The sequence below is a fragment of the Heptranchias perlo genome, chromosome 1 (assembly GCF_035084215.1).
Source record: "Heptranchias perlo isolate sHepPer1 chromosome 1, sHepPer1.hap1, whole genome shotgun sequence".
Lineage (NCBI taxonomy): Eukaryota > Metazoa > Chordata > Chondrichthyes > Hexanchiformes > Hexanchidae > Heptranchias > Heptranchias perlo.
Window position 1 is genome coordinate 101,566,818 of NC_090325.1, and position 27,946 is coordinate 101,594,763.

The following is a 27,946-nucleotide window of genomic DNA, read 5'->3' on the forward strand; positions in this document are numbered from 1 at the left end:
AGAGAACCTTGGTGCACACATTCTCACAGATCTGGTACAAACTCAGATCAGCAGATTGATGAGGTCTTGCATGCAGATTGGTGGATGTGGGATGTAGTAGTGCGCAACTTTTATTCAATGTTTTAACATAACTCATCAGTTTGTAAACATAGGGACGGGAGCTGCATCTGAGTTTTGCATGTGCGATGTCTGATTTCCGTTCAGACAGCAGTCTGTTATTTTCAGCAAATAACAGGTACCAGATACCTTTAAGAGATTTTTAAGAGACAGCCTGCCTTTAAGAGATTGGAGCTCCCTTGCTGGTGGAAAGTGCGAATTGCATTGAATCCTCGTGTCAACGGAACGTGATTCGGAACGCCGCTTGAAGGTAAGTCCTCAGGCCTCACTAAAGTCTCGTCCTGCCTGCGCAAGGGCCATTGCGTGCAGGGTAATAGCGGATCGTGCTACCCGCGCCCAATAATAGGCCATATCCAATTTTTTTTTTTCCTCCCTATGTGAAGTAATTGTGTGGTCAGTGAGAATTTTCATATACTCTCCAACAACGGCCAAATAAAAATAATAAAACCCTGCAGATCACCCAAGGAGCTGATCATGGTGATTTGGAGGACATGCTGTTTTATCCCATGTAACACACAATATATTGTCAGGGTCACTGATTTACGATGATTGAATAAGTTAAATTTGCTTTTTATTACACATTAGTCCAGAAATTGCTGGAGCGGCGCACTGTAAATTCGATATTTTTACCTCACCCTTGAGATCGTATTATTTTTGCTGGAAATGTGAATTGATAATGGCGCAGTGACTTCAACGGTCCATCTGTGACCTCATGAACGTCAGGTCCAATGATCTATCTTCTTAACCAATTAAATTTAAGGATAGAGAAAGAAACCGAACAAACGACGGAGAAAGAAATAGGGTTAATTAGAGTCAAATTAGATACAAAAAGAGAAATAGGGAGGGAAAGAAAGAGTGAATTAAGAGAGAGAGAAAATAGACAGAAAGGAAAAGTGAGATTTTTTTTAAATTTACATTTCAAATTTTAAAAACCTCTAGGAACAAATTACTGCCTGCGGGAGTGAGAGTCCACAGTTTCATTGTTCTCTTTCTGAGTCTCCAAAGCTGAGTGGCAAGTCAGGACCATAAATCACGTCATTAACAGGGTCCTTACGACATGAGTTACCAGCTCTAAATGGCTGCGGCAAGATTAATTCTTATAAATGGCGTAAATCCAGCAATTTCATGACAAACAATGGGGAGGTCTTGATGAGAGAGTAATTTTTCAGTTATGGTAAGGCTAACGACGGAGCAATTTGTGGCGAATCGGAACTCATAGCGTATCTCATCTTCGCCACAAATTACAGTTTTTTTTATGCACTAATAATGGCAGGTGCAATGAATTTGCATTATTTTTCAAGCAATTTCTAGGCCATTATTGTGGGAGCAGAACTGGTATTTTCAGGTCCAATTCCATAACATTGTGCATATTTACATGGAAGGTTCAAATTGTGACCTTGCTTACAACCACACTTTCTAACTCTCAACTGCCCAGCCTTAGCTATCTATTAGAGTCCCTGCTATTGTTGATTTCCTCAACCACTCCCTCACCTCTGCTGTTAATGCCCTTGACCCCAACAAAACCTTCACTCTCTCCTATCCATCACATTCCTCGTTTAATGGCTCCCATCCCTACTCCCTCAAATCACAGGGTTCAAACTTGAGTGAACCTGGTATTCAACAGGCTTAGCCATTCACTGTCAGATGTGGCTTCACCACACATCTAACTCCACTGAGTCTGGCTCTCTGCTGCGAAATCAGTCCATTATTTTAGGATTATCCTCGGGTAAGCGTTCTCCAAGGTGGCCTTTGAGACACACGACAACGCAAAATCGTCGAGCAGAAATTGATAGCCAAGTTCCGCACCCATGAGGACGGCCTCAACCGGGATCTTGGGTTCATGTCACGCTACACGTAACCCCACCAGCGAAAAAAGAGTTATCTGTTTTTAATACAACTGATCATTCTCTCTCTTTCTCTTCCTTTCGGATGTTTCTCTCTCTCTCTCTCTCTCTCCCCCTCTGACTTTGGGTTCTGACCGTTTGTATATTCAGTAGTCCTGTATGTAATGTATCTGTGTGTGAACACTATTCGACTCCTTTGATTGCCTTGACAACAGGCAGTTGGAAAGATTATCTGTAATCACCAGGCATTGTTCTCTGACTATATATGCGGTACCTTCCATGGAAACTCACACTCACCTGACGAAGGAGAAAGCCTCCAAAAGCTTGTGATTTTCAAATAAAACTGTTGGACTATCAGCTGGTGTTGTAAGATTCCTTACATTTGTCCACCCCAGTCCATCACCGGCATCTCCACATCCTCTTACCTGGCACTGACCCCTCTCTTTCAAATCTTCCCTTCCTCAAAAATCCCACCCTTGACCCCTCTCTCCTTGTTAACCATCTCCAACTTGCCTGTCCTATCCAAGCTCCTTGAATGCATTGTACCTCCCAATTCTGTGCCTCTCTCCTGCAACTCTGTCTGCATCCCTCCCACAGCACCAAAATGATGAATGATATTTTCTGTGACTGTGACCACAGTGCATTTTCTCTCCTCATTCTCCTTGATCTCGCTGCAGCCTTCAACATCGTTGACCACAACATCCTCCTCCAATGCCTTTCCTCTGCTGTCCATCTGGGTGGGACTACACATACCTGGTTTCTACTCTATCTGTTCGCAACCAGAGCATCTGTAACTAAGGCTTTTCTTCCCACTCAACACTGTAACCTCAGGAGTCCTTCAAGGATCCATCCTCAGCCCCATCTCTTCCTCATCTGTAATGCTGCCCCTTGAGGTCATCGTCCAGACACTGGGTCAGCATCCAGATGTATTTCAATAAAACCCAGCTCTACCTCTCCACCACCTCTCTTGATCCCACATTGCTTCTGTACTGTCAAACTGCTAATCTGACACGTAGTCTTGGATGAGCCCCAGTTTTCTTCAGCTAAACTTTAGGAACACTAAAACTATCATCTTTGGCCCCCACCACAGACTCGTTCCCTTGCCACTAACTCCATCAATCTCCCCGGTAACTGCCTCAAGCTGAACCAGCAGCTTTGGAGTCCTGTTCAACCCGAAGTGTCCATCTCCACTTCAATGACCACCTACTTTCAACGCTAACATCGCCAGCATCAGCCCCCACTTCAGCCCATTTGCTGTTGAAACCCTTATACGTGCCTTTTTCACCTCCAGACTCAAATACTTTAATGCTCTCCTGGCCAGTCTCCCAGTTACCACCCTCCATAAACATCAGCTCATCTAAAACTCTGCCACAAATATCCTGTCCCGTACTAAGTCCTGATCACCAATTACCCCTGTTCTTGCTGATCTGCATTGGCTCTTTGTGTTTAAAATCCTCAATGGTCTCTATAACTTCCCCCATGCTTACAACCCCCACCCACCGAACTGCGAGTTCCTTGGATTCTGGCCTCTTGTACATTCTCTCCTCCCTTCACTCAACAACTGGCGCCCAGTCGCTAAGGTTTCTCATACTCTGAAATTCCCTCCCCAAATCTCTCTACCTTTCCACATCTGTCTCCTCCTTTAAGACTCTCCTTAAGCCCACCTCTTTGACCACCATCTCTAAATCTCTTTCTTTCTGGCTAGGTGTCGGTTTTTCCCAACGCCTCCATGAATTAGGCAAGCCCTTTCACCCCCTAGGAATGAATTTCTAACCCTCTCCCATTCCAAAGACTGACTCTTTTAAATGGTTCACACTTCCGGTCAGATGATATTTCCCTCCAGCTTTACTGGCTCACAGCTTCAGTTTGATTTGGATCCTCAACAATAACAGCGTGCACTTCTTCAACGTAGAAAACACTGCTTCATAAGAACATAAGAAATAGGAACAGGAGTAGGCCATAAGGCCCCGTGAGCCAGCTCCGCCATTCATTGACAGAGGAGATTTGATAGAGGTATTCAAAATCATGAAGGGTCTGGACAGAGTAGATAGAGAGAAGCTGTTCCCATTGGCGGAGTGGTCAAGAACCAGAGGTCATAGATTTAAGGTGATTGACAAAAAAAATCAAAGGCAACATGAGAAAAAACTTTTTTGCACAGAGTGGTTGTGATCTGGAATGCACTGCCTGTGGGGGTGGTGGAGGCTGATTCAATCATGGCTTTCAAAGGGGAATTGGATAAGTACTTGAAGGGAAAAAATATGCAAGACTACGGGGATAGGGCGGGGAGCGGGACTAGCTGGATTGCACTTGCAAAGAGCCGGAACAGACTCAATGGGCCGAATGGCCTCCTTCCGTGCTGTGTCTATGATTCTATATCATGGCTGATCTTCGACCTCAACTCCACTTTCCCGTCCGATCCCCATGTCACTTGATTCCCCTAGAGTCCAAAAATCTATCCAGGCTGAGATTGATAGATTTTTGGATTCTAGGGGAATCAAGGGATATGGGGATCGGGCAGAAAAGTGGAGTTGAGGTCAAAGATCACTCATAATCTTATTGAATGGTGGAACTGACTCGAGGGGCCTTATGGCCAACTCCTATTTCTTATGAAGCAGTGTTTTCTACATTGAAGAAGTGCACGTTGTTGCTGTTGAGGATCCAAATCAAACTGAAGCTGTGAGCCAGTAAAGCTGGAGGGAAATATCATCTGACTGGAAGTGTGAACAATTTAAAAGGGGCAGTCTTTGGAATGGGAGAGGGTTAGACATTAATTCTAGGGGGTGAAAGGGCTTGCCTAATTGTATGTGGAGCTATAAATTTTGTCATTGCGTCATATTAGCTTTCCATATTAGATCAGTGATGATGCCCCTTTATTGTCCTACCCTGAATCATAAAACCACAAAAGTTCACATCACAGCAGCCCATTGAGTTTGTTCTGGTTCTTTGCTAGAGCAATCCAAAACTAATCCTACTGACCTATGTTCTCCCCACAGACCTGTATTTTCTTCTGCTTCACATGTTTATTTAATTTTCCCTTAAAGATGCAATAGTCTCTGCCTCAACCACTCCCTGCAGCAAAGCATTCCATGCTCCAGCAACCCTCCGTGTGAAGAAAATTCTTCTAACCTCTCACCTCACTCTCAATGACAATTTTAAATTGATGACTTCCCCAACCAGAGAAAACAGTCATTCGCTATTCATTCCTAACGAACCCTGGCTTTAATTAGGAGACTGACCTCCTAATGAGTTTTGATTTGAGGTTCTTTTTGTTCTAACCCTCTCCCATTTCGAAGACTGTCAATGATGAAAATTGATCACAATATATAAACATAGACATGTAACATTAAGTGACTTCCCACAGGGCACAGATTGTGAAAATAACAATCATAGGATGTCCCTTAACAAAAATACAATATATAGGGAAATTGAGGCAACAGATGAATCGCAGAAGCCGAGCTCAAAGCATATTGAGGAAAGGGGTAGGATAGAATCATAAATATTGCGGATTGCAAATAATCAAACGCTGTGTTAAACACTTATTCCAACCTCGACTTGCTTTTTTTATATTTAGAGGAAAAACATTACTTACCGTACATTGCAAATCCATGGAATGGAATTACCCCTGTGCAGAACAAGTATATTCAGTTTAATATGACAAACAATGGATCTTTGTTTTCTAATTGCTTTTTGGCTATCAAATTACTTATTAAGCTCAAGAAGTGAGTATATTGGCATTAACTGTCATTTTCAGTTTAGATATATCGGTAATAAAGAATTAGTAAACAATTGACATCTACTCAACTATGTTAAAGATTGTGCAGGTATAGCCTAACCATTAAAAGCAGTGACTTGTAGACATCAATTTAAACGTTGAATTTCTCAACACTAATATCCACAGAAAAACACACGCATGAAAGAAAAATGGATACTCCAAAATCCACGTATTGTGATCAGTAAATATCACAACTGCCATTAGAGGAAACCCTTCCATCACACTTACCATTTGGAGGGTACACAACAGCATAATCTTCTAATGCAAGTTTCCCTATCAAAAATCACAAGTGCAAGGATGTGAATAGAAAATATGCTTTTGTTATGTCAGAGTGGTTCTTTTTTAAAGTTACACTCCTTAGTCAGTCACAAATAACAATCTTATTCACCATGTAAAAATTAAACCAATTTCAGATACAAACATCTGAACGGGCTTGTAACAGATCCTGATTATAGTTGAGTTTTAAATGATTTTAACTTTGCTTATTGTTTGGAGGTACTTTGGTATATAGATAGCAACTAAATTCTGCATAGTGAGACACTTCCTTTTGAAACCTAATTGAAAGCTCCATTATACAAACTGGAACATAGGACTGATTCTAGTCTAGCTAAGCTTTTCAGTGGATATAAAGGTGATGCAGAATACAATGGCAAGCAGATTTTCTTACCTCTGATATATGACTTGGGGGGAGAAGCACTGCTGTAGCTGAAATGATCAAGAACTAGTGTGTCTCGAGAAAAGCATAGTAGCACCTAGGAATCAACAGGGGAGCATGTAAACCTTGAATTTTGTAATAACAATAAACTACAGGGATAGAAATACTGATTTCTTACTGTAGGGGAGAAAACGATTACCTACCTTCAATGTAATGTTCCTCATTCATTGAATGTAATTTCCTGGGAAAGTCACATCATCTAACTATGAAAAGGTAAGTGTTTCTCGCTCTGAAATCTCTGGAGAATTGGAGTACTATCACTTCTACTCATGCAGGATCAATTTGCAGATCTGGTAAACTGCAGCTCTTTCTATAGGTGGCTCAGCTCTTACAAAACTAAGTGGCACAGATTCATTTCGTGCTGTTAGCATAATCGCTTTACTGCCATAAATTGTGACCTTCCAAGTTTTTCTTCATTAACTGCACTTTATCAGATGGAGTGTCAGGACATGAGTTGCACTAACACTAAGAAAGAGGAAATTCCTGGGCCTGCTCTTCAGAACAGGGACCTTGGATATTCGAGTGGAGGCGGAATGGCAGTGGGTGGGGGGTGAATCGGCGCGTGGGTAACCTGCCCAATAAAAAAATTCTGTTCCCCACGCGATCGCGATTCAATTGGTGCCACTTAATGTGGCTTCCAGGTTTGCCGTCTGAAAGCTGCGCAGTGGGCAGACTGCGCACCCGCATCACAGGCTGTCAGCTGGAGGAGCTCTATTTAAAGGGACATACCTCCAATGACTTTTCCTGCAGCAAACACCCACACACCACAATGGAGCAGCACAGGGGCAAGACTGCTCCAAGATTCAACGATGCCACACTCCAGGTGCTACTGGATGAGGCGAGGAGGAGGAGGGATCTGTTTTACCCGGCGGACGGGAGGCAGTGACCTCCCTCTGCCACCGAGAAGGCCTGGCTCGAGATGGCAGAGGAGGTCACGAGCAACAGCAACCTCTCGCGCACTTGGGCAGGAAACGCTTCAATGACCCAACTAGGTCAGCCAAAGTAAGTACACTTACTCATTCTCCTACATTCCGTCTTCCACATCACCGCCCCCACCCCACAACTCATTCTGCACTGCCAACACTACTCTATCACATCACTCCTCACACCCACTTAAGACTCATCCTCAACTTACCTGCACTTCCTCACCTCCCCATTAGTCACCCCACCACTACCAGTCAACCCAATCTTCATACAATGTCATGGCTCTGTCTCATACTCACCCTCTGATGCATCTCTTTCACGGTCAGCCTCACCCAAACCAATGCATTCATCGGTTGGCCATTTTACCATCAGTCACTCACATGTTTGTACTTTCTCCCCACTAGGAGAAGAGAGCGCAAAATGCACGGGAGAGGGCGAGGACCAGAGGGGGGCTGCAACAAATCGTCACCTTTACAGATGCGGAGCAGGAGGCGCTGGAGCTCAGCCGAGCCCTCGAGCGCCTGTCCATCAGGGATGCCGAGACTGGCAAGCCACAAACGTCTGATGACACAATTTTAACATTCATCACACACAACATGAATTGACGTTAACATGCCTTGCCATCTTCAGCACCTTAGTATGCTCATTGCAACAGACACATCTGTGGTGATGCTTAATAATGCCTTCTGTTCTCTAACAGGGCCTTCAGCGACTGCTGTGACGGAAGAGGGCGATTTCTCAGAGGACCTGCTGGCCTCTGAGGGTGAACCGCCACATCCTTAGCGAGCTATCCATCAGCGCAGATACTCACACCTCGGTGGGCCCTAGTCCTCAATTAGTTGGGTTGGCACCTGGTGAGTACCACACACGTGAGCACGAGCAGACACCGGTGGCAGGGCAGCTGCAGAGAGTCCACGTTGGTGAGAGCACTCCTCTCCAGGCTCTGCTCAGCTGGACGCAGATGCTGAACCCCGGGGGCCATCCTTTAAAAGGAGAATGATCGTGGGACAGCAGCACATTTGCGAGGTACTGGAACAGGTGCCACGCACACTCTCCACAATAGTGCAGAGGATGGAGGAGTCCAACTCCTGCATGAGTGGAATGGTGACACAGGTACGGGAGGGAATCTCTGAGATAGTGCCACAGGGACGTGAGCAACTCTCTGAGATACTGTCACAGGTAAGTGCGGGAATGTCTGCAATGGAGAGAAGGCTAGCCTCCATTGAGCTTCAAACACGGCTCACAAATGAATCTATTCAGGCCCTGACAACGGTCGTTCGGACTCAGGCTGAACAACATTCTGCCGCCTTAAATAGGCGGACAGATACACTAGCACTGGCCTTACAAGGCATCACACATGTCCTCCAAATTGTTGTCCAACAGAGTGGTAGGAGTGCTATGGCCCTGGCCCAGGAGAGGGATGATGGCGAAAGGGGACATGGAAGTGGAGACGCCACTCAAAGCGCTTCCACGTCTCACCCGTTGCCCCCCCTCTCAACCAGTACCCGCAATGCTGCCTCTTTTCCAGGTGGCCGAGTCTGCCCCTGCACAGGTGCAGGTGGAGCAGTCTTTGGAGGGACCCTCACGGGCTCCAAAACCAAGAGGGCGTAGGCCCAAAGCATCTAAGCAGTCAGGGCACGAACATGAGCAACCTGCCACTACATCTGTTGCAGCCACAGGGGATGCACCACGTAGAAGTAGTCGGAAGAGAAAGGCGAAGGTTTTGTGAGCACGAAGGGTATGCACAAGGGTGTTTGACAGACTGTCATGTTTTTCATTTATATTTATTTTTTGTTAAAGTGACATTAAATTTTATGATTGTCACCACTGCTGCCACGTCTTGCCCATTCTTGACTGGCTTTTGTGATAGGGTCCTTTCATGAGGTTCACCATGAACAGTGACACTTGATGCCACTCATTGGGTCACTTTACAGTGGGTGTATGTGTAGTTGAAGGACTGTTTTGTGCAGGGAGGGGTGGGTGGCCTGGTGTGGGCGCTGCTCTTTCCAGGTGGTGTGAGGACTGGACTCTTCACACTTTCTGATGTTAGGAGAACCGTTCACATATCAGTGACTCCCTGGCCTCACAAGCAGCCAGGTGAGCCGCTGCTCTGCCCATGGGTTCCTCCTCCTCCATGTGGGTGGCAGATGTGGATGGGGCCTCCTCAAGCGGCACCCCTTTCTGTTGTTACCCTCTGTGCTCTTGTGCAGGTGCCTCTGGCACAGCACTGTGTTGGAGCTCCAAGTGGCAGAGGTGGATGCCATGCCCGGCGAGGCTGGTGATATTGCTCGTCCTCGGATGTAGTGGTGAATGCAGCCATGGCACCCCCCCCCCCCATCCTGACGGTGTGAGTTTGAGGGGGTCTGCAAAGTAGTTACTTATGTGTGAACAGAAGAATTTTGAATGGAAAGTAAGAATTTTCAGTGAAAACAACAAAGATCTCACAGCCAAAACTTTGTCTGAAAGAACTGAGTGCCCTGCTGCAATAAGTGACCTTTTCTCCCCATCTGTCAAAGCATTTGAATCTCCCACTGACTGCTGGCTGAAACACGTCTGTTGCAAAATGGAGTGTTTCCCACAGCACGGAAAACACACTGAGGATGCTTCAAAACTGCACCCCGGCCTCAATGTGGAAAAAATTAAGTAGTTCAACCACTTAAACTATCTAAACAACTGTGTCAAGTATCATCCCACCGGCTTTAATTGCCAGTGGGACTTCCGCATCAGTGGGGAACCTGGAAATCTGCGGTTTGGAGCCGGGTTCAGAACCCGAACGGAATTTCCCCGATTTTCGGAGCCCCCCCCCCAGCCCCCCAGCCCCAACGCACCCGCAATTTCCCAGGAAAATTGAGCCCCTTGTGTTGCTGGATTCTACGCCATTTCCAGCCTCAACCTGCCGGGAATTCCTGCAGGTACAACACAACCCCAAAGAAATTTGGGGGCAAGCTGTACAACTGAACTATTACCTTTGCGCACTTCATGATATGAAGACATAGAAGACTATATTCACTCTCTCAAAAACCTCAAGCTATACAGCTTACACTTTTACTTTCATAGGAAGGTGTCCTTCAGCTCCTCCTTTACTGTACCTCTTGCATCAGGACCTCTAAGGGTCATTATCAAAAGGTGAAGTTCCCCTACATTTCTGTTTCCAGATATTATTTTGTCCAATACAGTTAATAAAGCTAGTTATTTGGCCAAGAAAAAAAAATCCTCCTTTCCAATTACAGGCAGCAGTCCTTTAAGAACTACAGCCATGCTGCATTTCCCATTCACTGTCTGATCATGTGCCTCCCTGTACGAGTTGCACTTGCGCAAGGAGTGTATTAAAATCAGTAGGAAGGGCTAACCTCGCACGATATGATGACACCATTTCTCTGTGTTCCCAGCCCAAGCCTGTCCATACTTGCACTGAATTTGCCCAGATTGTGTTAAAAGCCAGTCTTCCTTTCAGTTACAACAGAGGCATAATTATACACCATAACACCTTAAACAGTATTAAGTCCATCTTGCTTCCTAAACTAATCCAAGCTGAAAAGTTTATTCCCACACACTCACAATTTTAGTACTTGTTATTTGGTTATATCTAGCTACTGGGTACATACTGTACCTAGGGAATTGCCAATTCAATTTTCCATTTTTAATATTTATATGCAGAAATCCCAAAGGAAGTCAAAAAGATAAATCGTTGATTATAATGTCACAATTATCAAACATCATAAAAAGTTGCAAACTTTGTTTGCAAGCTACAAAAGCATTCAAGCTTATTTTTAATATCAGCTGACAAATTCTAGTTATAAGTAAATGTCATGACTTGCAATTCAATACATTTAATGGAGGTGTAATTTCCTTCTCCTACCCCGGGCTAGTTGGGCGCAGCACACCTGAAATGCCTGACTTGAACCTGCCCATATTTCCAGATTCAGGTCATGCGCATTGGCTTGGTGTTTCCCCAGGGAAGTACTGCCTCTTGCTTGCACCCTGAAGTGGGGGAGAAAAGTCTACTATTGTGGCAGACCTCTCAGGCCTGCAACAGCGGTAATAACCATCAGCTTCTGGGCCTTTGGCTGCTGTCCAAAAACAGCATTCAGAAATCCTCCACCCCTGAAGATGCCAGAATTGCACCTGGGGGAAAAAAGTACTTATCTTTTTGATGCCTCCACATGCTTACTGCCTGCACTTTCTGGGATCCACTGATCAAAGTTATTACAATAAATGTAAAAACTAACAGTAATAATCAGATATGGTAATTATTGTTTTTTTCTTGACAAACGTGGAATAATGTGATAAAATGCACCTAATTTGTAAGTAAACTATTTTAGTCTAAAAACAATTCTATTTTCCTATATTTTTCCTAAATATGTTAGTTTCAATTAACCAATCCCGTAAATCTCACAGGATCCAAGGTGAGGTAGCCAATTGGATACAAAATTGGATTGACGACAGAAGACAGAGGGTGGTTGTAGAGGGTTGTTTTTCAAACTGGAGGCCCGTGACCAGCGGTGTGCCTCAGGGATCGGTGCGCCTCAGGGATCGGTGCTGGGTCCGCTGTTATTTGTTATTTATATTAATGATTTGGATGAGAATTTAGGAGGCATGGTTAGTAAGTTTGCAGATAACACCAAGATTGGTGGCATTGTGGACAGTGAAGAAGGTTATCTAGAATTACAACGGGATCTTGATAAATTGGGCCAGTGGGCCGATGAATGGCAGATGGAGTTTAATTTAGATAAATGTGAGGTGATGCATTTTGGTAGATCGAATCGGGCCAGGAGCTACTCCGTTAATGGTAGGGCGTTGGGGAGAGTTATAGAACAAAGAGATCTAGGAGTACAGGTTCATAGCTCCTTGAAAGTGGAGTCACAGGTGGATAGGGTGGTGAAGAAGGCATTCAGCATGCTTGGTTTCATTGGTCAGAACATTGAATAAAGGAGTTGGGATGTCTTGTTGAAGTTGTACAAGACATTAGTAAGGCCACACTTGGAATACTGTGTACAGTTCTGGTCACCCTATTATAGAAAGGATATTATTAAACTAGAAAGAGTGCAGAAAAGATTTACTAGGATGCTACCGGGACTTGATGGTTTGACTTATAGGGAGAGGTTGGATAGACTGTGACTTTTTTCCCTGGAGAGTAGGAGTTTTAGGGGTGATCTTATAATAATGAGGGGCATAGATAAGGTAGATAGTCAAAATCTTTTCCCAAAGGTGGGGGAGTCTATAACGAGGGGGCATAGATTTAAGGTGAGAGGGGAGAGATACAAAAGGGTCCAGAGGGGCAATTTTTTCACTCAAAGGGTGGTGAGTGTCTGGAACGAGCTGCCAGAGGCAGTAGTAGAGGCGGGTACAATTTTGTCTTTTAAAAAGCATTTGGACAGTTACATGGGTAAGATGGGTATAGAGGGATATGGACCAAGTGCAGGCAATTGGGACTAGCTTAGTGGTATAAACTGGGCAACATGGACATGTTGGGCCGAAGGGCCTGTTTCCATGTTGTAAACTTCTATGATTCTAATTTAAGCCCAAAGATAAAACCCAAAATGACGTTATATTTGTTGCAAGCACAGCCAAATTAACTGTATCAATTGGACAGCCCTTCAACATTATACTTACCTCCTTAAAGAATTCCTTAAAGGTGTGACCTATTACTTCTACATTTATTCTGAGTGATCCTTGTAGTCTCAGTGCTCTTTAAATGAGCGTTGTTACAAGAAGTGATCCCACAAGCCCAGTGGGGAAACCATGCTTGCAGAGCGAGGGCTGGAGACAGGGCTACAAAAACTGTAGGTTGGTTGCATTCCATTTGGGTGCAGCTTCCCACTGGAAACACGGGTATGTGGAATCACCCCAGTGGAATTAAGCTGTTTAAAGCCGGGGACAAGGTTGGTGACTGGAAAATTCCTCGCTCCCCACAAGGATAGTGGACATAAAGAATAGACTTCTGGGGAAGGTAATTAATTTGGGATCAACTGACATTTTTTTTTAACAAAACTGAACTGATGTGTTGAGAAGGGTGTTCGAGGGTTATAAGGATATTATTGGCACTGCTTCATTTCTTTTCTCCAAGGTAAGTAGGGAAAGGAACTTTTGTTCCTTAAAGTAGTTGATCCCATCGGCACTTTCAAACTCCAACATACCTAGCCTTTTGTCCTCCAATACTTTTACAACTATCGACCTGCTCAATTACAGGCTGGCAGTCGGGCAGGAAGGCCTGCTGCATCAGGCCGCTGCCAGGGATCGGAGGGAGGGAAGGATCATGGAGGCGGGTGCCAGGAACGGGATCGGGGGGGGGGGGGGGCCCCAAGGAAGAAGATTGGAGGTCGCTGGAGGTCCGGTGAAAAGTCGGAGGTAGGTGGCGGTCCACCATCCTGGGGGGGGGGGGGGGGGGGGGGGGTGTCGGCCGATCGCGGTGTCCTGACGGCCAGGTGAACTTGTTGGGCCTGGGTGAAGCAATCCTGCTACTCCAGGCCCACAAGCAGCGCAATAAAGGCACTCACCTCATGGATCCGGCCCTTCCCTCCTGCTTTCACCTGTCGTGAATGGGAAGCGATGGGAAACCCAAACAAGTACGGTTAAATTTGTTTTATTATTCCAATACACAAAATATTAACCACCTTAAGTATCTCAGTGAGGTACATTGCTCTTTTAAGTATTGGCCCACCTGCTTTAAGTGGGAGCAGGACTTCCTGGTATCTGCTCTCCACATGCACACAAACCTGCCTGGGTTAAACCCAGACATATTGGAGCCAGGATGTGGTCCCACTCCGAAAACAGAGGATTTTTACTCCCCACCCCTATTCCACCTGTTCTTGGGGATTAAAATTTACCCCCTACTCTCTCCCACCTGAGATTGAGTTAATCATAGTAGTTACAGCACAGGAGGCGGCCATTCGGCCCATTGTGCCTGTGCCGGCTTTTTGAAAGAGCTATCCAATTAATCCCATTCCCCTGCTCTTTCCCCATAGCCCTGTAATTTTTTTCCCTTCAAATATTTATCCAATTCCCTTTTGAAAGTTACTGTTGAATCTACTTCCACCACCCTTTCAGGCAAAACTCGCTGCAAAAAAAAAAATTTCCTCTTGTCGCTTCTGGCTCTTTTGCCGATCACCTTAAATCTGTGTCCCCTGGTTACCGACCCTTCTGCCACTGGAAACGGTTTCTCCTTCCTTACTCTGCCAAAACCGTTCATGATTTAGAGGTATGGCCTTTTTGTTTTGACTTCTCGCTCCTCCTTTCTGCCCATAACATCTTGGAAAACTGCTCGCTTTCCTTTAAAGATATTAGAGAAGGTACTAAAGGACCATAAAAATTATAATATTCAATTCTGGTGTGACATTCACAAGCCAATGATGAAATTGGAATGTTCCAGAGCACAATGTCCTTCTTTTCTAGCAGAGAGTTAAAATGTTATCACAGCTCCCATGTTCACTATGATATATGCCATGGGGCATTTGGTGGCCGTCGATAATTTGAAGTGAAGGTTTTTTCAGCTAGAAACCAGCTCTCATTGGTCAAGGCTAGATTCTTCCTATGCTTTATAGTTTCAATTGTAAACAATTTTACAACACCAAGTTATAGTCCAGCAATTTTATTTTAAATTCACAAGCTTTCGGAGGCTTCCTCCTTCCTCAGGTGAACGATGTCGAAAGGATGAGGAAGGAGGAAGCCTCCGAAAGCTTGTGAATTTAAAATAAAATTGCTGGACTATAACTTGGTGTTGTAAAATTTATAGTTTCAGATATTCCATGTTTTCTTGATGTTTTCCTGAACTTCACTCAGTATACATAGCAGTAAGTATGAAATAAATAGATTAATGTACTTAGAACTTATTGCTCCTATAAGATTCTCTACTACTGCCTCCTTAGCTGCAAAATGTTTTAGAGTACTATCAAGTCACCATGGAAACTTGAGATATTGGAAGGTGTGCATAGTTTAAGAAACAATACAGCCCAGCAAATTAAAAATTAAATTGGTAAAATCTTGCAACTGATTATCAGATCCAGAAAGCAATGAATAATTGTTGCATTAGGTTATCTCATTTTATATGATGGCCAATTGATAGCTTTCTTAAATCATATTACAATTTGTTTTTAAATTATTAAGTAATGTAACTAATTGAAGAAAAGTGGTGTTGTAGCCATTGGCAAAATGGGGGGAAAAAATTGGATGAGGGTCGTTCTTGGGGGCAGGTAGTGTGATGCGCTATTAACCTGTGCCCAATGACCCCTGCACAGGCAGGATGCGAGTTTCGACTGGCCTGAATACTAACCTGCAATCAGTGTTCCATTCCGAGCCTTGCATGTGGAATCAATGCAATTCACACTTTCCACCAGCAGGTGGAGCCCAATCTCTTAAAGGGAGGATGTTGCTTAGAATCTCTTAAATGAAGCTGGTACCTGTTATTTGCTGAAAATAACAGACTACTGTCTGCACAGAGTCTGAACGGAGATCAGACATTGCACACGTAAAACACAGATGCAGGTCCCATCTCTATGTTTACACACTGATGAGTTATGTTAAAACATTGAATAAAGGTTGCGCACTACTAAATCCCACATCCTCCAATCTGCACACCAGACCTCACCAAGTCTGAGTTGGTACCAGGCCTGCGAGAGTGCGTACACCAAGGTTCTCTGCTGATGCACTAGAGACCTTGGTGGAAGAGGTGGACAGAAGGAGGGACATTTTATATCCGCAGAGGTGGGGTAGGGGCAAGAGGCCCTCCAGACATATACCCAAAAGGCAGTGGGAGGCAGCAGGGGACGAAGTCAATGCCAGACGCACAGCATCATGAACATGAATGCAGTACAGGAAGAAGTTCAATGCTTTGACACGCATGGTCAAGGCGAGTGAGGTCCCCTGTCGAGTGGCGTCTCCTACTAACTGCACCACACACTACACCCCCCATCACCCATAGACCAACAAACTCTTCCATCAGTACTCAACTCTTCCAACCAGATGCTTCCTCTCACCCTTACACATTACCACTGTTGCAAGCTGTCTACCCACAACTCACAGGCCACACACACTGGCTGCTATTCAACCATGACAGGCATATCACTCAGACACGAATCCTGCTTTCTTGCAGGAGAAGGTGGCGCATATCAGGAGGCAGCAAGTGGCAGTGGCATTTAGCCCCTCGAGCCTGTTCCACCATTCAATGAGATCATGCTGGACCCATGACCTAACTCTATATACCTGTCTTAGCCCCATATCCCTTAATACCCTTGGTTCACAGAAATCTATCAATCTCAGATTTAGAATTCACAAGTGAGCTAGCATCAACTGCCGTTTGCAGAAGAGCGTTCCAAACTTCTCCCACCCTTTGCGTGTAGAAGCATTTCCTAACTTCGCTCCTGCACGTCCTGACTCTAAATGTTAGGCTATGTCCTCACGTCCTAGTATTGAAGTCCAGGAGACCTCCAAAAACAGTTACAAATGTCTCGGCAGCCAGAAGTAATAATACAGTCACTAACCTGTAAATCCTGCATGGTCCTTTTAAATAGCGCTGGTGGGGGTCCCCCAGACACTCTAAGACACGTTCAGATGGTCGAGCTTAAGACTGCGTTGAGTTAAGTGTTAAGTCCCAAAAAGGTGTCTGTCACCTTAAATCAGCCTTTCACACTGATTGAAGCCATTTTCTCCCTACTTTACATGCTTCCAGCGTTCGTTATCTGCGCCTGCGCTAACTCCTATACCAAGATGGCGTCCGGTGCACGTCATGCTGGAAATGTGCGCACGCAGCCAAGACGCCATCTTGCATGTCGGAGAGGCCGTGTAGCGCCGAAACAAAGGGCGCTATACGACCCAATTTAGCTCTCAATGACTTTCTACTTAGTGACGAACAGCAGTCAGACGTCTGATGGTGTTCAAACTGCAGATTAGTCTGCGACTTTAATGACAGAGTTTTTCTTGGCTTTAGTTTGAATTTTATTGTACAATTTGACCAATTGGTTTTAATTTTATTGAAGACTCTACAAAATCACCAACATTTCCAAAATTGTCTTTCTGGTAATATTGTAGAATATTCATCAAAGTATCATAACTCCGATTAAAAAAAAGAGCATCCATTCTAAATAAAACACAAGCGCATTCTTCAGTATGTTTTCCAAAAAACCTATAATCTCGTACACACTTTTGCTCCACTCCTTTTCAGCAAAAAATCAGGAGCAAGAATGACAGCTGGAAACTAGACCAGTTAGCTTAACATCTGTCATAGGAAAATGCTAGAATCTATTATTAAGGAGGTTATAGCAGGACACTTAGAAAATCTCAATGCAATCAGGCAGTCAACACGGCTTTGTGAAAGGGAAATCGTGTTTGAATAATTTATTAGAGTTCTTTGAGGAAGTAACAAACAACATGGATAAAGGGGATCCTGTGGATGTGGTGTACTTGGACTTCCAGAAGGCTTTTGACAAGGTGCCACATCAAAGGCCACTACACAAAATAAGAGCTCGTGGTGTAGGGGGTAACACATTGGCATGGATAAAGGATTGGATAGCTAACAGGAAACAGAGAGTAGGTCATTTTCAGGTTGGCAAGATGTAACGAGTGGAGTGCCACAGGGATCAGTGCTTGGGCCTCAATTATTTACAATCTATATCAATGACTTGGATGAAGGGACCGAATGTATGGTTGCTAAATTTGCTGATGACACAAAGGTGGGTAGGAAAGTAAGTTGTGAAGAGGACATAAGGAATCTGCAAAGGGATATAGATAGGTTAAGTGAGTGGGCAAAAATTTGGCAGATGGAGTATAATGTGGGAAAATGTGAACTTGTCCACTTTGGCAGGAAGAATAGAAAAGCAGTATATTATTTAAATGGAGAGAGATTGCAGAACTCTGAGGTACAGAGGGACCTGGGTGCCCTAGTACATGAATCACAAAAAGTTAGTATGCAGGTACAGCAAGTGATTAGGAAGGCTAATGGAATGTTGTCATTTATTCCAAGGGGAATGGAATATAAAAGTAGAGATGTTTTGCTACAGTTGTACAGGGCATTGGTGAGGCCACATCTGGAATACTGTGTGCAGTTTTGGGTCTCCTTATTTAAGAAAGGACATAACTGCTTTGGAGGCGGTTCAGAGAAGGTTCACTCAACCCCTTCATCCCAGGAATCAGTCATCTTATGAGGAAAGGTTGGACAAGTTGGGCCTGTATACACTGGAGTTTAGAAGAATGAGAGGTGATCTTACTGAAACATATAGGGCCCAATATAAGGAGGGCGGCGGGTTTGCGGCGGGTGGTCGACTGGGCATGTGGGTAACGCATCCAGTGAAATCGGGGTGCTCCGCATGGAATCACAGGCTAATTGGATCCATTTACCTGTGCTTCCGGGTTTCGCGCTGGAAAGCTGCGCAGCGAGCGGACTGCGCAAACGCAGCATAGACGGTCAGCTGGAGGAGCCCTATTTAAAGGGACCGTCCTCCACTGACTGATGCTGCAGGAAATAGGAAAAATTACAGCATGGAGCAGCCCAGGGGGAAGGCTGCTCCCAGGTTTAATGATGCCTCACTCCAGGTATTATTGGATGGGGTGAGGAGGAGGGGGAGGACAGAGATCTTCCCCCCAGCGGGCAGGAGGAAGCGGCCTGCCTCTGCCACCAAGAAAGCCTGGCTCAAGGTGGCAGAGGAGGTCACCTGCATCACCAACATATTGCGCACCTGCATATAGTGCAGGAGGCGCTTCAATCACCTAAGTAGGTCAGCCGAAGTGAGTACACTTACTCATTAGTCTACACTCCATCTGCCACATCACCACCCCCACCCCACATCTCCTTCTGCACTGCCAACACTACTCTATCACATCACCCCTCATACCCACTCAAAGCTCATCCTCATCTTACCTGCACTTACTCACCTCGCCAGTACTCATCCCGCCACTACCACTCAACCCAATCCTCATACAATCTCATGGTTCTATCTCCTACTCACCCTCTCATGCATCTCTTTCATGGTCAGCCTCACTCAACCTGCCACTACCTGTGCTGCAGTCACAGGGCATGCATCACATATGTGCAGTAGGAAGCGTAAGGCAAACGTGTCGTGAGCATGAAGGGGATGCACAAGGGTGTTTGAGGGTTTGTCCTGGTTTTTACTTATATTTAATTTCTGATCAACTCACATAACATATTATATTGTCACCACTACTGCCATGTCTTTGCGAATCTTGTCTGGTTTGTGCAATAATGCCCTTTCCTGAGGATCACAATGAAGACCCACAACTGATGCCACCCATTGTGTCACTGCAGAGTGGGTGTAGGTGTATTTGCAGGACTCTTTTGTGCAGAAGACTGAGAGATGTCGGCGATGTCCCCGGTGGCACCCCGGAAGGATGCGGAGAAGTTGTTGAGGGCAGTGGTGACTTTGACAGTGACAGGTAAGAAGATGGTGCTCGGGCCAGCCGGGAGCAGCTCGGCATCAAGGAGGCTGCAGATGTCCACGACTACATGTCGAGTGACTCTGAGCCTCCGTGTGCACTGCTGCTCAGAGAGGTCCAGGAAGCTGAGCCTCGGTCTGTCGATCCTGTGGCGAGGATAGTGCCTTCTGCGATGCATCTCTCTCTGCAGTTGCCCTCCCTCCTGCTGTGCAGGTGGATGTGATACAGCACTGTGTTGTGGGGCTCCACGTGTCAGAGGTGGACGGCGTGGCCGGCGATGCTGTTCGCCCTCCGAGGAGGTCATGACTGCAGCTACGGCGGCCCCCATCCGGAAGATGTACATTTGAGGGGGTCCGCAAGGTCGGTATATGTGTCTACACACCAGGGTAAGTGTGCAAGTTTATGAATTTTATTGTTAGGGCGAGGGTGGTGGAGGCCAAACTTGGTGTTGTAAAATTGTTTACAATTGTCAACCCCAGTCCATCACCACATCATGAATATTTTTAAGGCTGATTTCGATAAATTCCTGATTAACAAGTGAGTCAAAGGTTATAGTAGGTAGCCGGGAAAGTAGGGTTGAGGTCATAATCAGATCAGCCATGTTCTTTTCAATTGGCAAAGCAGGCTCGAAAGGCCAATTCCTGCTCTTAATTCGTATATTCGTATGATAGTAAGAAAATGCACTATGGGAAATTGTTGGTATTAAATCACAATTAACTCCCAATGGGAAAGCTGATCAGCAGAGAAGGAATAAAGTTGAAAAATTGCCATACATAAAAAGACAGTAGTACAATCTTACTCAAATCGATTGTTTGTGGGCAGAGAAGCTGAAGTACAAGAGTGCAGAACAACAGGATTGAGACAAGGTGGGGAGTGTGTGACGGCCAAGCATCGTGACTTGTAAGACAATGGGAGCTGCAAGTAATGGAGGTTTGGGAGGTAGGGCGGGGGAAACTGGCACAAAGTGCAAACAATAGGGAAGATGGAGTGTATCTGGGGAACATTTGTTACATGGTATTGGTGATCACAAGGTCATGCATCTGCCAGCCACATTATCATCATATCCTACTAGTTACAGCACAGGAGGAGGCGATATGGCCTATCATGTCAGTGCCGGCTCTTTGAAAGAGCTATCCAATTAATCCCATTCCCCTACTCTTTCCCCATAGCCCTGTAAATTTTTCCCTTCAAGTATTTATCCAATTCCCTTTTGAAAGTTACTATTGAATGCTTCCACCACCATTTCAAACAATTTTACAACACCAAGTTATAGTCCAGCAATTTTATTTTAAATTCACAAGCTTTCGGAGGCTTCCTCCCTCGTCAGGTGAACGATGTGAAAATGAAATCCTCGAGATGAAATCGCATTTATAATTCACAGAACAATGCTTGGTGAGTACAGACAGTTTTTTCAACTGCCCGTTGCCAAGGCAATCAGTGTGCAGACAGACAGGTGTTACCTGCCAGGTCTCACAGAATATACAAATCACCAAAAAAAACAACAAACAAAAAAAAACAGAGATAGAGAGGTAGAAACATAGAAAAGACAGCAACTGACCCGTTATATTAAAAACAGATAACATTTGTTCGCTGGTGGGGTAACGTGTAGCGTGACATGAACCCAAGATCCCGGTTGAGGCCGTCCTCATGGGTGCGGAACTTGGCTATCAATTTCTGCTCGACGATTTTGCGTTGTCGTGTGTCTCGAAGGCCGCCTTGGAGTACGCTTACCCGAAGGTCGGTGGATGAATGTCCATGACTGCTGAAGTGTTCCCCGACTGGGAGGGAACCCTCCTGTTTGGCGATTGTTGCGCGGTGTCCGTTCATCCGTTGTCGCAGCGTCTGCATGGTCTCGCCAATGTACCATGCTCTGGGGCATCCTTTCCTGCAACGTATGAGGTAGACAACGTTGGCCGAGTCACAGGAGTATGAACCATGCACCTGGTGGGTGGTGTCCTCTCGTGTGATGGTGGTATCTGTGTCGATGATCTGGCATGTCTTGCAGAGATTACCGTGACAGGGTTGTGTGGTGTCGTGGACGCTGTTCTCTTGAAAGCTAGGTAATTTGCTGCGAACGATGGTCTGTTTGAGGTTGGGTGGCTGTTTAAAGGCGAGTAGTGGAGGTGTGGGGATGGCCATAGCGAGGTGTTTGTCCTCATTGATGACATGTTGAAGGCTGCGGAGAACATGGCGTAGTTTCTCCGCTCCGGGGAAGTACTGGACGACAAAGGGTACTCTGTTGGTTGCGTCCCGTGTTAGTCTCCTGAGGAGGTCTATGTGATTTTTTGCTGTGGCCCGTCGGAACTGTCGATCGATGAGTCGAGCGTCATATCCCGTTCTTACTAGGGCGTCTTTCAGCGTCTGTAGGTGTCCATCGCGTTCCTCCTCGTCTGAGCAGACCCTGTGTATTCGCAGGGCCTGTCCATAGGGGATGGCCTCTTTGATGTGGTTAGACCTGGCAGGTAACACCTGTCTGTCTGCACACTGATTGCCTTGGCAACGGGCAGTTGAAAAAACTGTCTGTACTCACCAAGCATTGTTCTGTGAATTATAAATGCGATTTCATCTCGAGGATTTCATTTTCACATCGTTCACCTGACGAAGGAGGAAGCCTCCGAAAGCTTGTGAATTTAAAATAAAATTGCTGGACTATAACTTGGTGTTGTAAAATTGTTTACAATTGTCAACCCCAGTCCATCACCGGCATCTCCACATCATGACCACCATTTCAGGCAGTGCATTCCAGATCATTACAACTCGCTGCATAAAAAAACGATTCCTCATGTCGCCTCTGGTTCTTTTGCCGATCACCTTAAATCTGTGTCCTCTGGTTACCGACCCTTCTGCCACTGAGAACAGTTTCTCCTTATTTACTCTGTCAAAACCATTCATGATTTTGAACACCTCTATCAAATCTCCCCTTAACCTTCTCTGTTCTAAGGAGAACAGCCCCAGCTTCTCCAGTCTCTCCACAATTAGAGGTAATTTACAGCTTACTCATTTTTTTCCATGTAATGGTGGCGGAAAGGCTGCTGAGTATTTTTCTCCTATTACCTGGTTTGGTTTTCCGCAGCAGAAACACTGAATTAATCAGAAAGCAGAGGTATGAGCCTGCACACGAGATTTCAATAGATTGGGCACTGCTAGTACACCTTGCAGGAGTAACTGAGAGGCAGATAGGGCTTTGGATTATCGTCTCATCCAAAAGACAGCACTCCCTCAGTGCTGGACTAAAGAATCAGCCTAGATTATGTGCTCATGTCTCTGAAGTGAGGTTTGAACACATGACCTCTGACTCAGAGGCAAGATTGCTACCACTGAGCCACGGTTGATGAGGAGGAATAGTGCACCACAGTTAAAGAGTATGTTATTAACCAAGGCTGTCTTGATGCTGTGGAAACTGTACTGAAGAGATTTGAACAAGGAATGATGGGAGAGTTAGGCATGGAGTTATATGACAGTGACATTTTTGAAGATCTCACAGAGAAAAGTGAAGTTGAAGATAGGCTTGTAGTTGGAGCGAAGAGAGATTATGGGTTGGCCTGCTGAGGAAGGGTTGTTGACTGCAGTCGTGAAGGGCAGGGGGACGTAGCCTAAGGAAAGGGAGCCATTGACAATATTGACAAGCATCGGGCCAACGAGTAGTTCTGTGGTGAGGAGGGGATTGAGTGCACAGGTGATCGCTCTCGGAGAAATAAGCTTAGTAAGGAAAGGGGGAAATGGAGGAGAAGACTAATTGGTTCATTATTTCTACTGTGAAAAACAATTGGCAAGATTTTATCTGTGAGCTGGGAACCCAGCGGGTGAGTTGATAGTCGCGTGGGGAACCCAGAAGTCAAGTGAGTGCGTCACATTCTGTGATCGCAACTCAACTGAAGGTATTTGTGTTTTGGGGTTTCTCACCTGTCAAGCAGCCAGATTGACAGGCTGGCTGCCTGTCAGGTGGAAAGGAGCTGCAAATCGAGGAGGAGGGAAGGAGGGAGAGATCGATCATGAGCCATGGAAGAAATTATGGGCATGGACTGCATCAGGTGGGCCTTGGAGAAGATCGGAGGGGGAGGGGAATTCGGCTGATCACAGGGGTCCTGTCATGCCAGGTGAACCTGTTGGGCCTGGATGAAGCACTTCTGCTCATCCTGACCCACAAGCTGTGCAATAAAGGCACTCACCTCACTGCAGGAGTTCCTCAGGGCAGTGTCCTAGGCCCAACCATCTTCAGCTGCTTCATCAATGACCTTCCCTCCATCATAAGGTCAGAAATGGGGATCCTCGCTGATGATTGCACAGTTCCATTCGCAACCCCTCAGATAATGAAGCAGTCCGTGCCTGCATGCAGGAAGACCTGGACAACATCCAGGCTTGGGCTGATAAGTGGCAAGTAACATTCGCGCCAGACAAGTGCCAGGCAATGACCATCTCCAACAAGAGAGAGTCTAACCACCTCCCCATGACAGTCAACGGCAATACCATCGTCGAATCCCCCACCATCAACATCTTGGGGGTTATCATTGACCAGAAACTTAAATACTGTGGCTACAAGAGCAGGTCAGAGGCTGGGTATTCTGCAACGAGTGTCTCACCTCCTGACTCCCCAAAGCCTCTCTACCATCGATAAGGCACAAGTCAGGAGTGTGATGGAATACTCTCCACTTGCCTGGATGAGTGCAACTCCAACAACACTCAAGAAGCTCGACACCATCCAGGACAAAGCAGTCCGCTTGATTGACACCCAATCCACCACCTTAAACATTCACTCCCTTCACCACTGGCGCACTGTGGCTGCAGTGTGCACCATCCACAGGAAGCACTGCAGCAACTTGCCAAGGCTTCTACGACAGCACCGCCCAAACCCGCGACCTCTACCACCTAGAAGGACAAAGGCAGCAGGTGCATGGGAATGCCACCACCTGCATGTTCCCCTCCAAGTCACACACCATCCCGACTTGGAAATATATCGCCGTTCCTTCATCGTCACTGGGTCAAAATCTTGGAACTCCCTAACAGCACTGTGGGAGAACCTTCACCACATGGACTGCAGCGGTTCAAGAAGGCAGCTCACCACCACCTTCTCGAGGGCAATTAGGGATGGGCAATAAATGCTGGCCTTGCCAGCGATGTCCACATCTCATTAACGCATTAAAAAAAAACTCACCTCATGGATCCGGCCCTACTCGCCTGCTTTCACCTGACGTGAATCAGAAGCGATAGGAAACCCAAACAGGTAAGATTAAATTCGTTTTACATTTTTAATACACAAAAAATTACATGCCTCAATTATCGCAATGAGATACATTGCCCTTTTTAAATATTGGCCCGTTGGCTTTAAGTGGGGACAGAACTTCCGAGTTTCTGTTGCGCGCGCATCCTAACGCGCCTGGGTTAAACCTAGAAGCGGGCGCGTTGGAGCCGGGATGTGTTCCCGCTGAAGAATTCATAATTTTTACTACCCACCCTCCCCCAGCCCACCTTTTCTTGGGGGTTAAAATTACCCCCAATAAATCAGAAAGCTTGATCATTAAGACAGACATAAGAAAAATAAGTTAGGTAGGCAGAGAAACAAATAGACAGATGAAGATAAACCAGAAAAGCAAGTGAGCACCAGTAGCAATGCGGGAAAAAAAAAATCTACTCTGCTTCACCTACCATGTTGTATACTAAGTAGATCTTGACAGCAAAGCTGGATGTCAGTGGAAAAAAAAAATGTATCCAAACACCACAAGTAGAGGTTCTATATGCACATGTATCAGTGAAAACAAAATTGGCTTGGATAGTGTTTTAAAAAGCTGTAACTCAATCTTAAAGATTGCTATAACGTTACAAAATTGGCAGAGTTTTATTTTCATAGCGTCCGGTGTCATTGGACTTCATGGTGTCCATCATAACTATCTCCAAACCATTATAATCGTCTTAAACAGTAGTTTAGTATTACTGGAATAATTTATTCCATTCAAACTATTATTGATTTCATACCTTTAAATAATTGCTACTTTTTGAAAAATTTGTTTTAAAAAAAACAAGATGGTACGCATCAGAAAAAGCTATCCAGCCAATCTAGTTGATTCTGATAAGGTAAATGTATAAAACTAATTTAGATCATGTTAATCTCCTTCCTGCCATTGGCATTGAGAATATCCTCTTTTATAATACATGTGTATATATTTATTGCTTTGAATTATCCTTTCTTTTTAGCTTTTATTTTGTTATCTGACTCATTTTATTTGCTTTAGTTTATTTTTCATTTCATAATTTATTCAATTACTTTATATTTAAAATGGAAGGAGAATCTGGATTAGTACTTTTTATTCAATGTACTTCTTGCCTCTAGACCACTCTTGAAGTCACGAATGAGAAGCAGCTCCATTGATTGCAACCAAGATTATGAATTACAGTCAACTTGGGAACTGATCGAGACCTATTTACACTAGGAAAACATCCATAGAATAACATTATTAACCCAGCTGCCATAGAAACATAAAAGTTTTAGTAGAATCATAGAATTATAGAAGTTTACAACATGGAAACAGGCCCTTCGGCCCAACATGTCCATGTCGCCCAGTTTATACCACTAAGCTAGTCCCAATTGCCTGCACTTGGCCCATATCCCTCTATACCCATCTTACCCATGTAACTGTCCAAATGCTTTTTAAAAGACAAAATTGTACCCGCCTCTACTACTGCCTCTGGCAGCTTGTTCCAGACACTCACCACCCTTTGAGTGAAAAAATTGCCCCTCTGGACCCTTTTGTACCTCTCCCCTCTCACCTTAAATCTATGTCCCCTCGTTATAGACTCCCCTACCTTTGGGGAAAGATTTTGACTATCTACCTTATCTATGCCCCTCATTATTTTATAGACTTCTATAAGATCACCCCTTAACCTCCTACTCTCCAGGGAAAAAAGTCCCAGTCTATCTAACCTCTCCCTGTAAGTCAAACCATCAAGTCCCGGCAGCATCCTAGTAAATCTTTTCTGCACTCTTTCTAGTTTAATAATATCCTTTCTATAATAGGGTGACCAGAACTGTACACAGTATTCCAAGTGTGGCCTTACTAATGTCTTGTACAACTTCAACAAGACATCCCAACTCCTGTATTCAATGTTCTGACCAATGAAACCAAGCATGCCGAATGCCTTCTTCACCACCCTATCCACCTGTGACTCCACTTTCAAGGAGCTATGAACCTGTACTCCTAGATCTCTTTGTTCTATAACTCCCCCCAACGCCCTACCATTAACGGAGTAGGTCCTGGTCTGATTCGATCTAAATGCATCACCTCACATTTATCTAAATTAAACTCCATCTGCCATTCATCGGCCCACTGGCTCAATTTATCAAGGTCCCGTTGCAATCCTAGATAACCTTCTTCACTGTCCACAATGCCACCAATCTTGGTGTCATCTGCAAAGTTACTAACCATTCCTCCTAAATTCTCATCCAAATCATTAATATAAATAACAAATAACAGCGGACCCAGCACCGATCCCTGAGGCACACCGCTGGTCACAGGCCTCCAGTCTGAAAAACAACCCTCTACAACCACCCTCTGTCTTCTGTCGTCAAGCCAATTTTGTATCCAATTGGCTATCTCACCTTGGATCCCGTGAGATTTAACCTTACGTAACAACCTACCATGCGGTACCTTGTCAAAGGCTTTGCTAAAGTCCATGTAGACCACGTCTACTGCACAGCCGTCATCTATCTTCTTGGTTACCCCTTCAAAAAACTCAATCAAATTCGTGAGACATGATTTTCCTCTCACAAAACCATGCTGACTGTTCCTAATCAGTCCCTGCCTCTCCAAATGCCTGTAGATCCTGTCTCTCAGAATACCCTCTAACAACTTACCCACTACAGATGTCAGGCTCACCGGTCTGTAGTTCCCAGGCTTTTCCCTGCCGCCCTTCTTAAACAAAGGCACAACATTTGCTACCCTCCAATCTTCAGGCACCTCACCTGTAGCGGTGGATGATTCAAATATCTCTGCTAGGGGACCCGCAATTTCCTCCCGAACCTCCCATAACGTCCTGGGATACATTTCATCAGGTCCCGGAGATTTATCTACCTTGATGCGCGTTAAGACTTCCAGCACCTCCCTCTCTGTAATATGTACACTCCTCAAGACATCACTATTTATTTCCCCAAGTTCCCTAACATCCATGCCTTTCTCAACCGTAAATACCGATGTGAAATAC

The 27,946-nt window shown here is 45.1% G+C and overlaps 1 protein-coding gene across 4 annotated transcripts in view; it reads right to left on the reverse strand.

Annotated features, from left to right (window-relative positions):
* Positions 1–27,946, reverse strand: part of tbc1d19 (TBC1 domain family, member 19) — a 132,804-nt gene that overhangs the window by 17,390 nt on the left and 87,468 nt on the right. For all 4 annotated transcript variants that reach the window (XR_010963675.1, XM_067989068.1, XM_067989055.1 and 1 more), the window contains 3 exons: positions 6,401–6,485; positions 5,962–6,006; positions 5,551–5,583 (listed from right to left, as the gene is read on the reverse strand). Coding sequence is in view for 3 of the 4 variants with exons in the window: in XM_067989068.1 (XP_067845169.1) it covers positions 5,551–5,583; positions 5,962–6,006; positions 6,401–6,485 (163 nt within the window). In the remaining variant the exon portion in view is untranslated. The remainder of the gene's footprint in view (positions 1–5,550; positions 5,584–5,961; positions 6,007–6,400; positions 6,486–27,946) is intronic.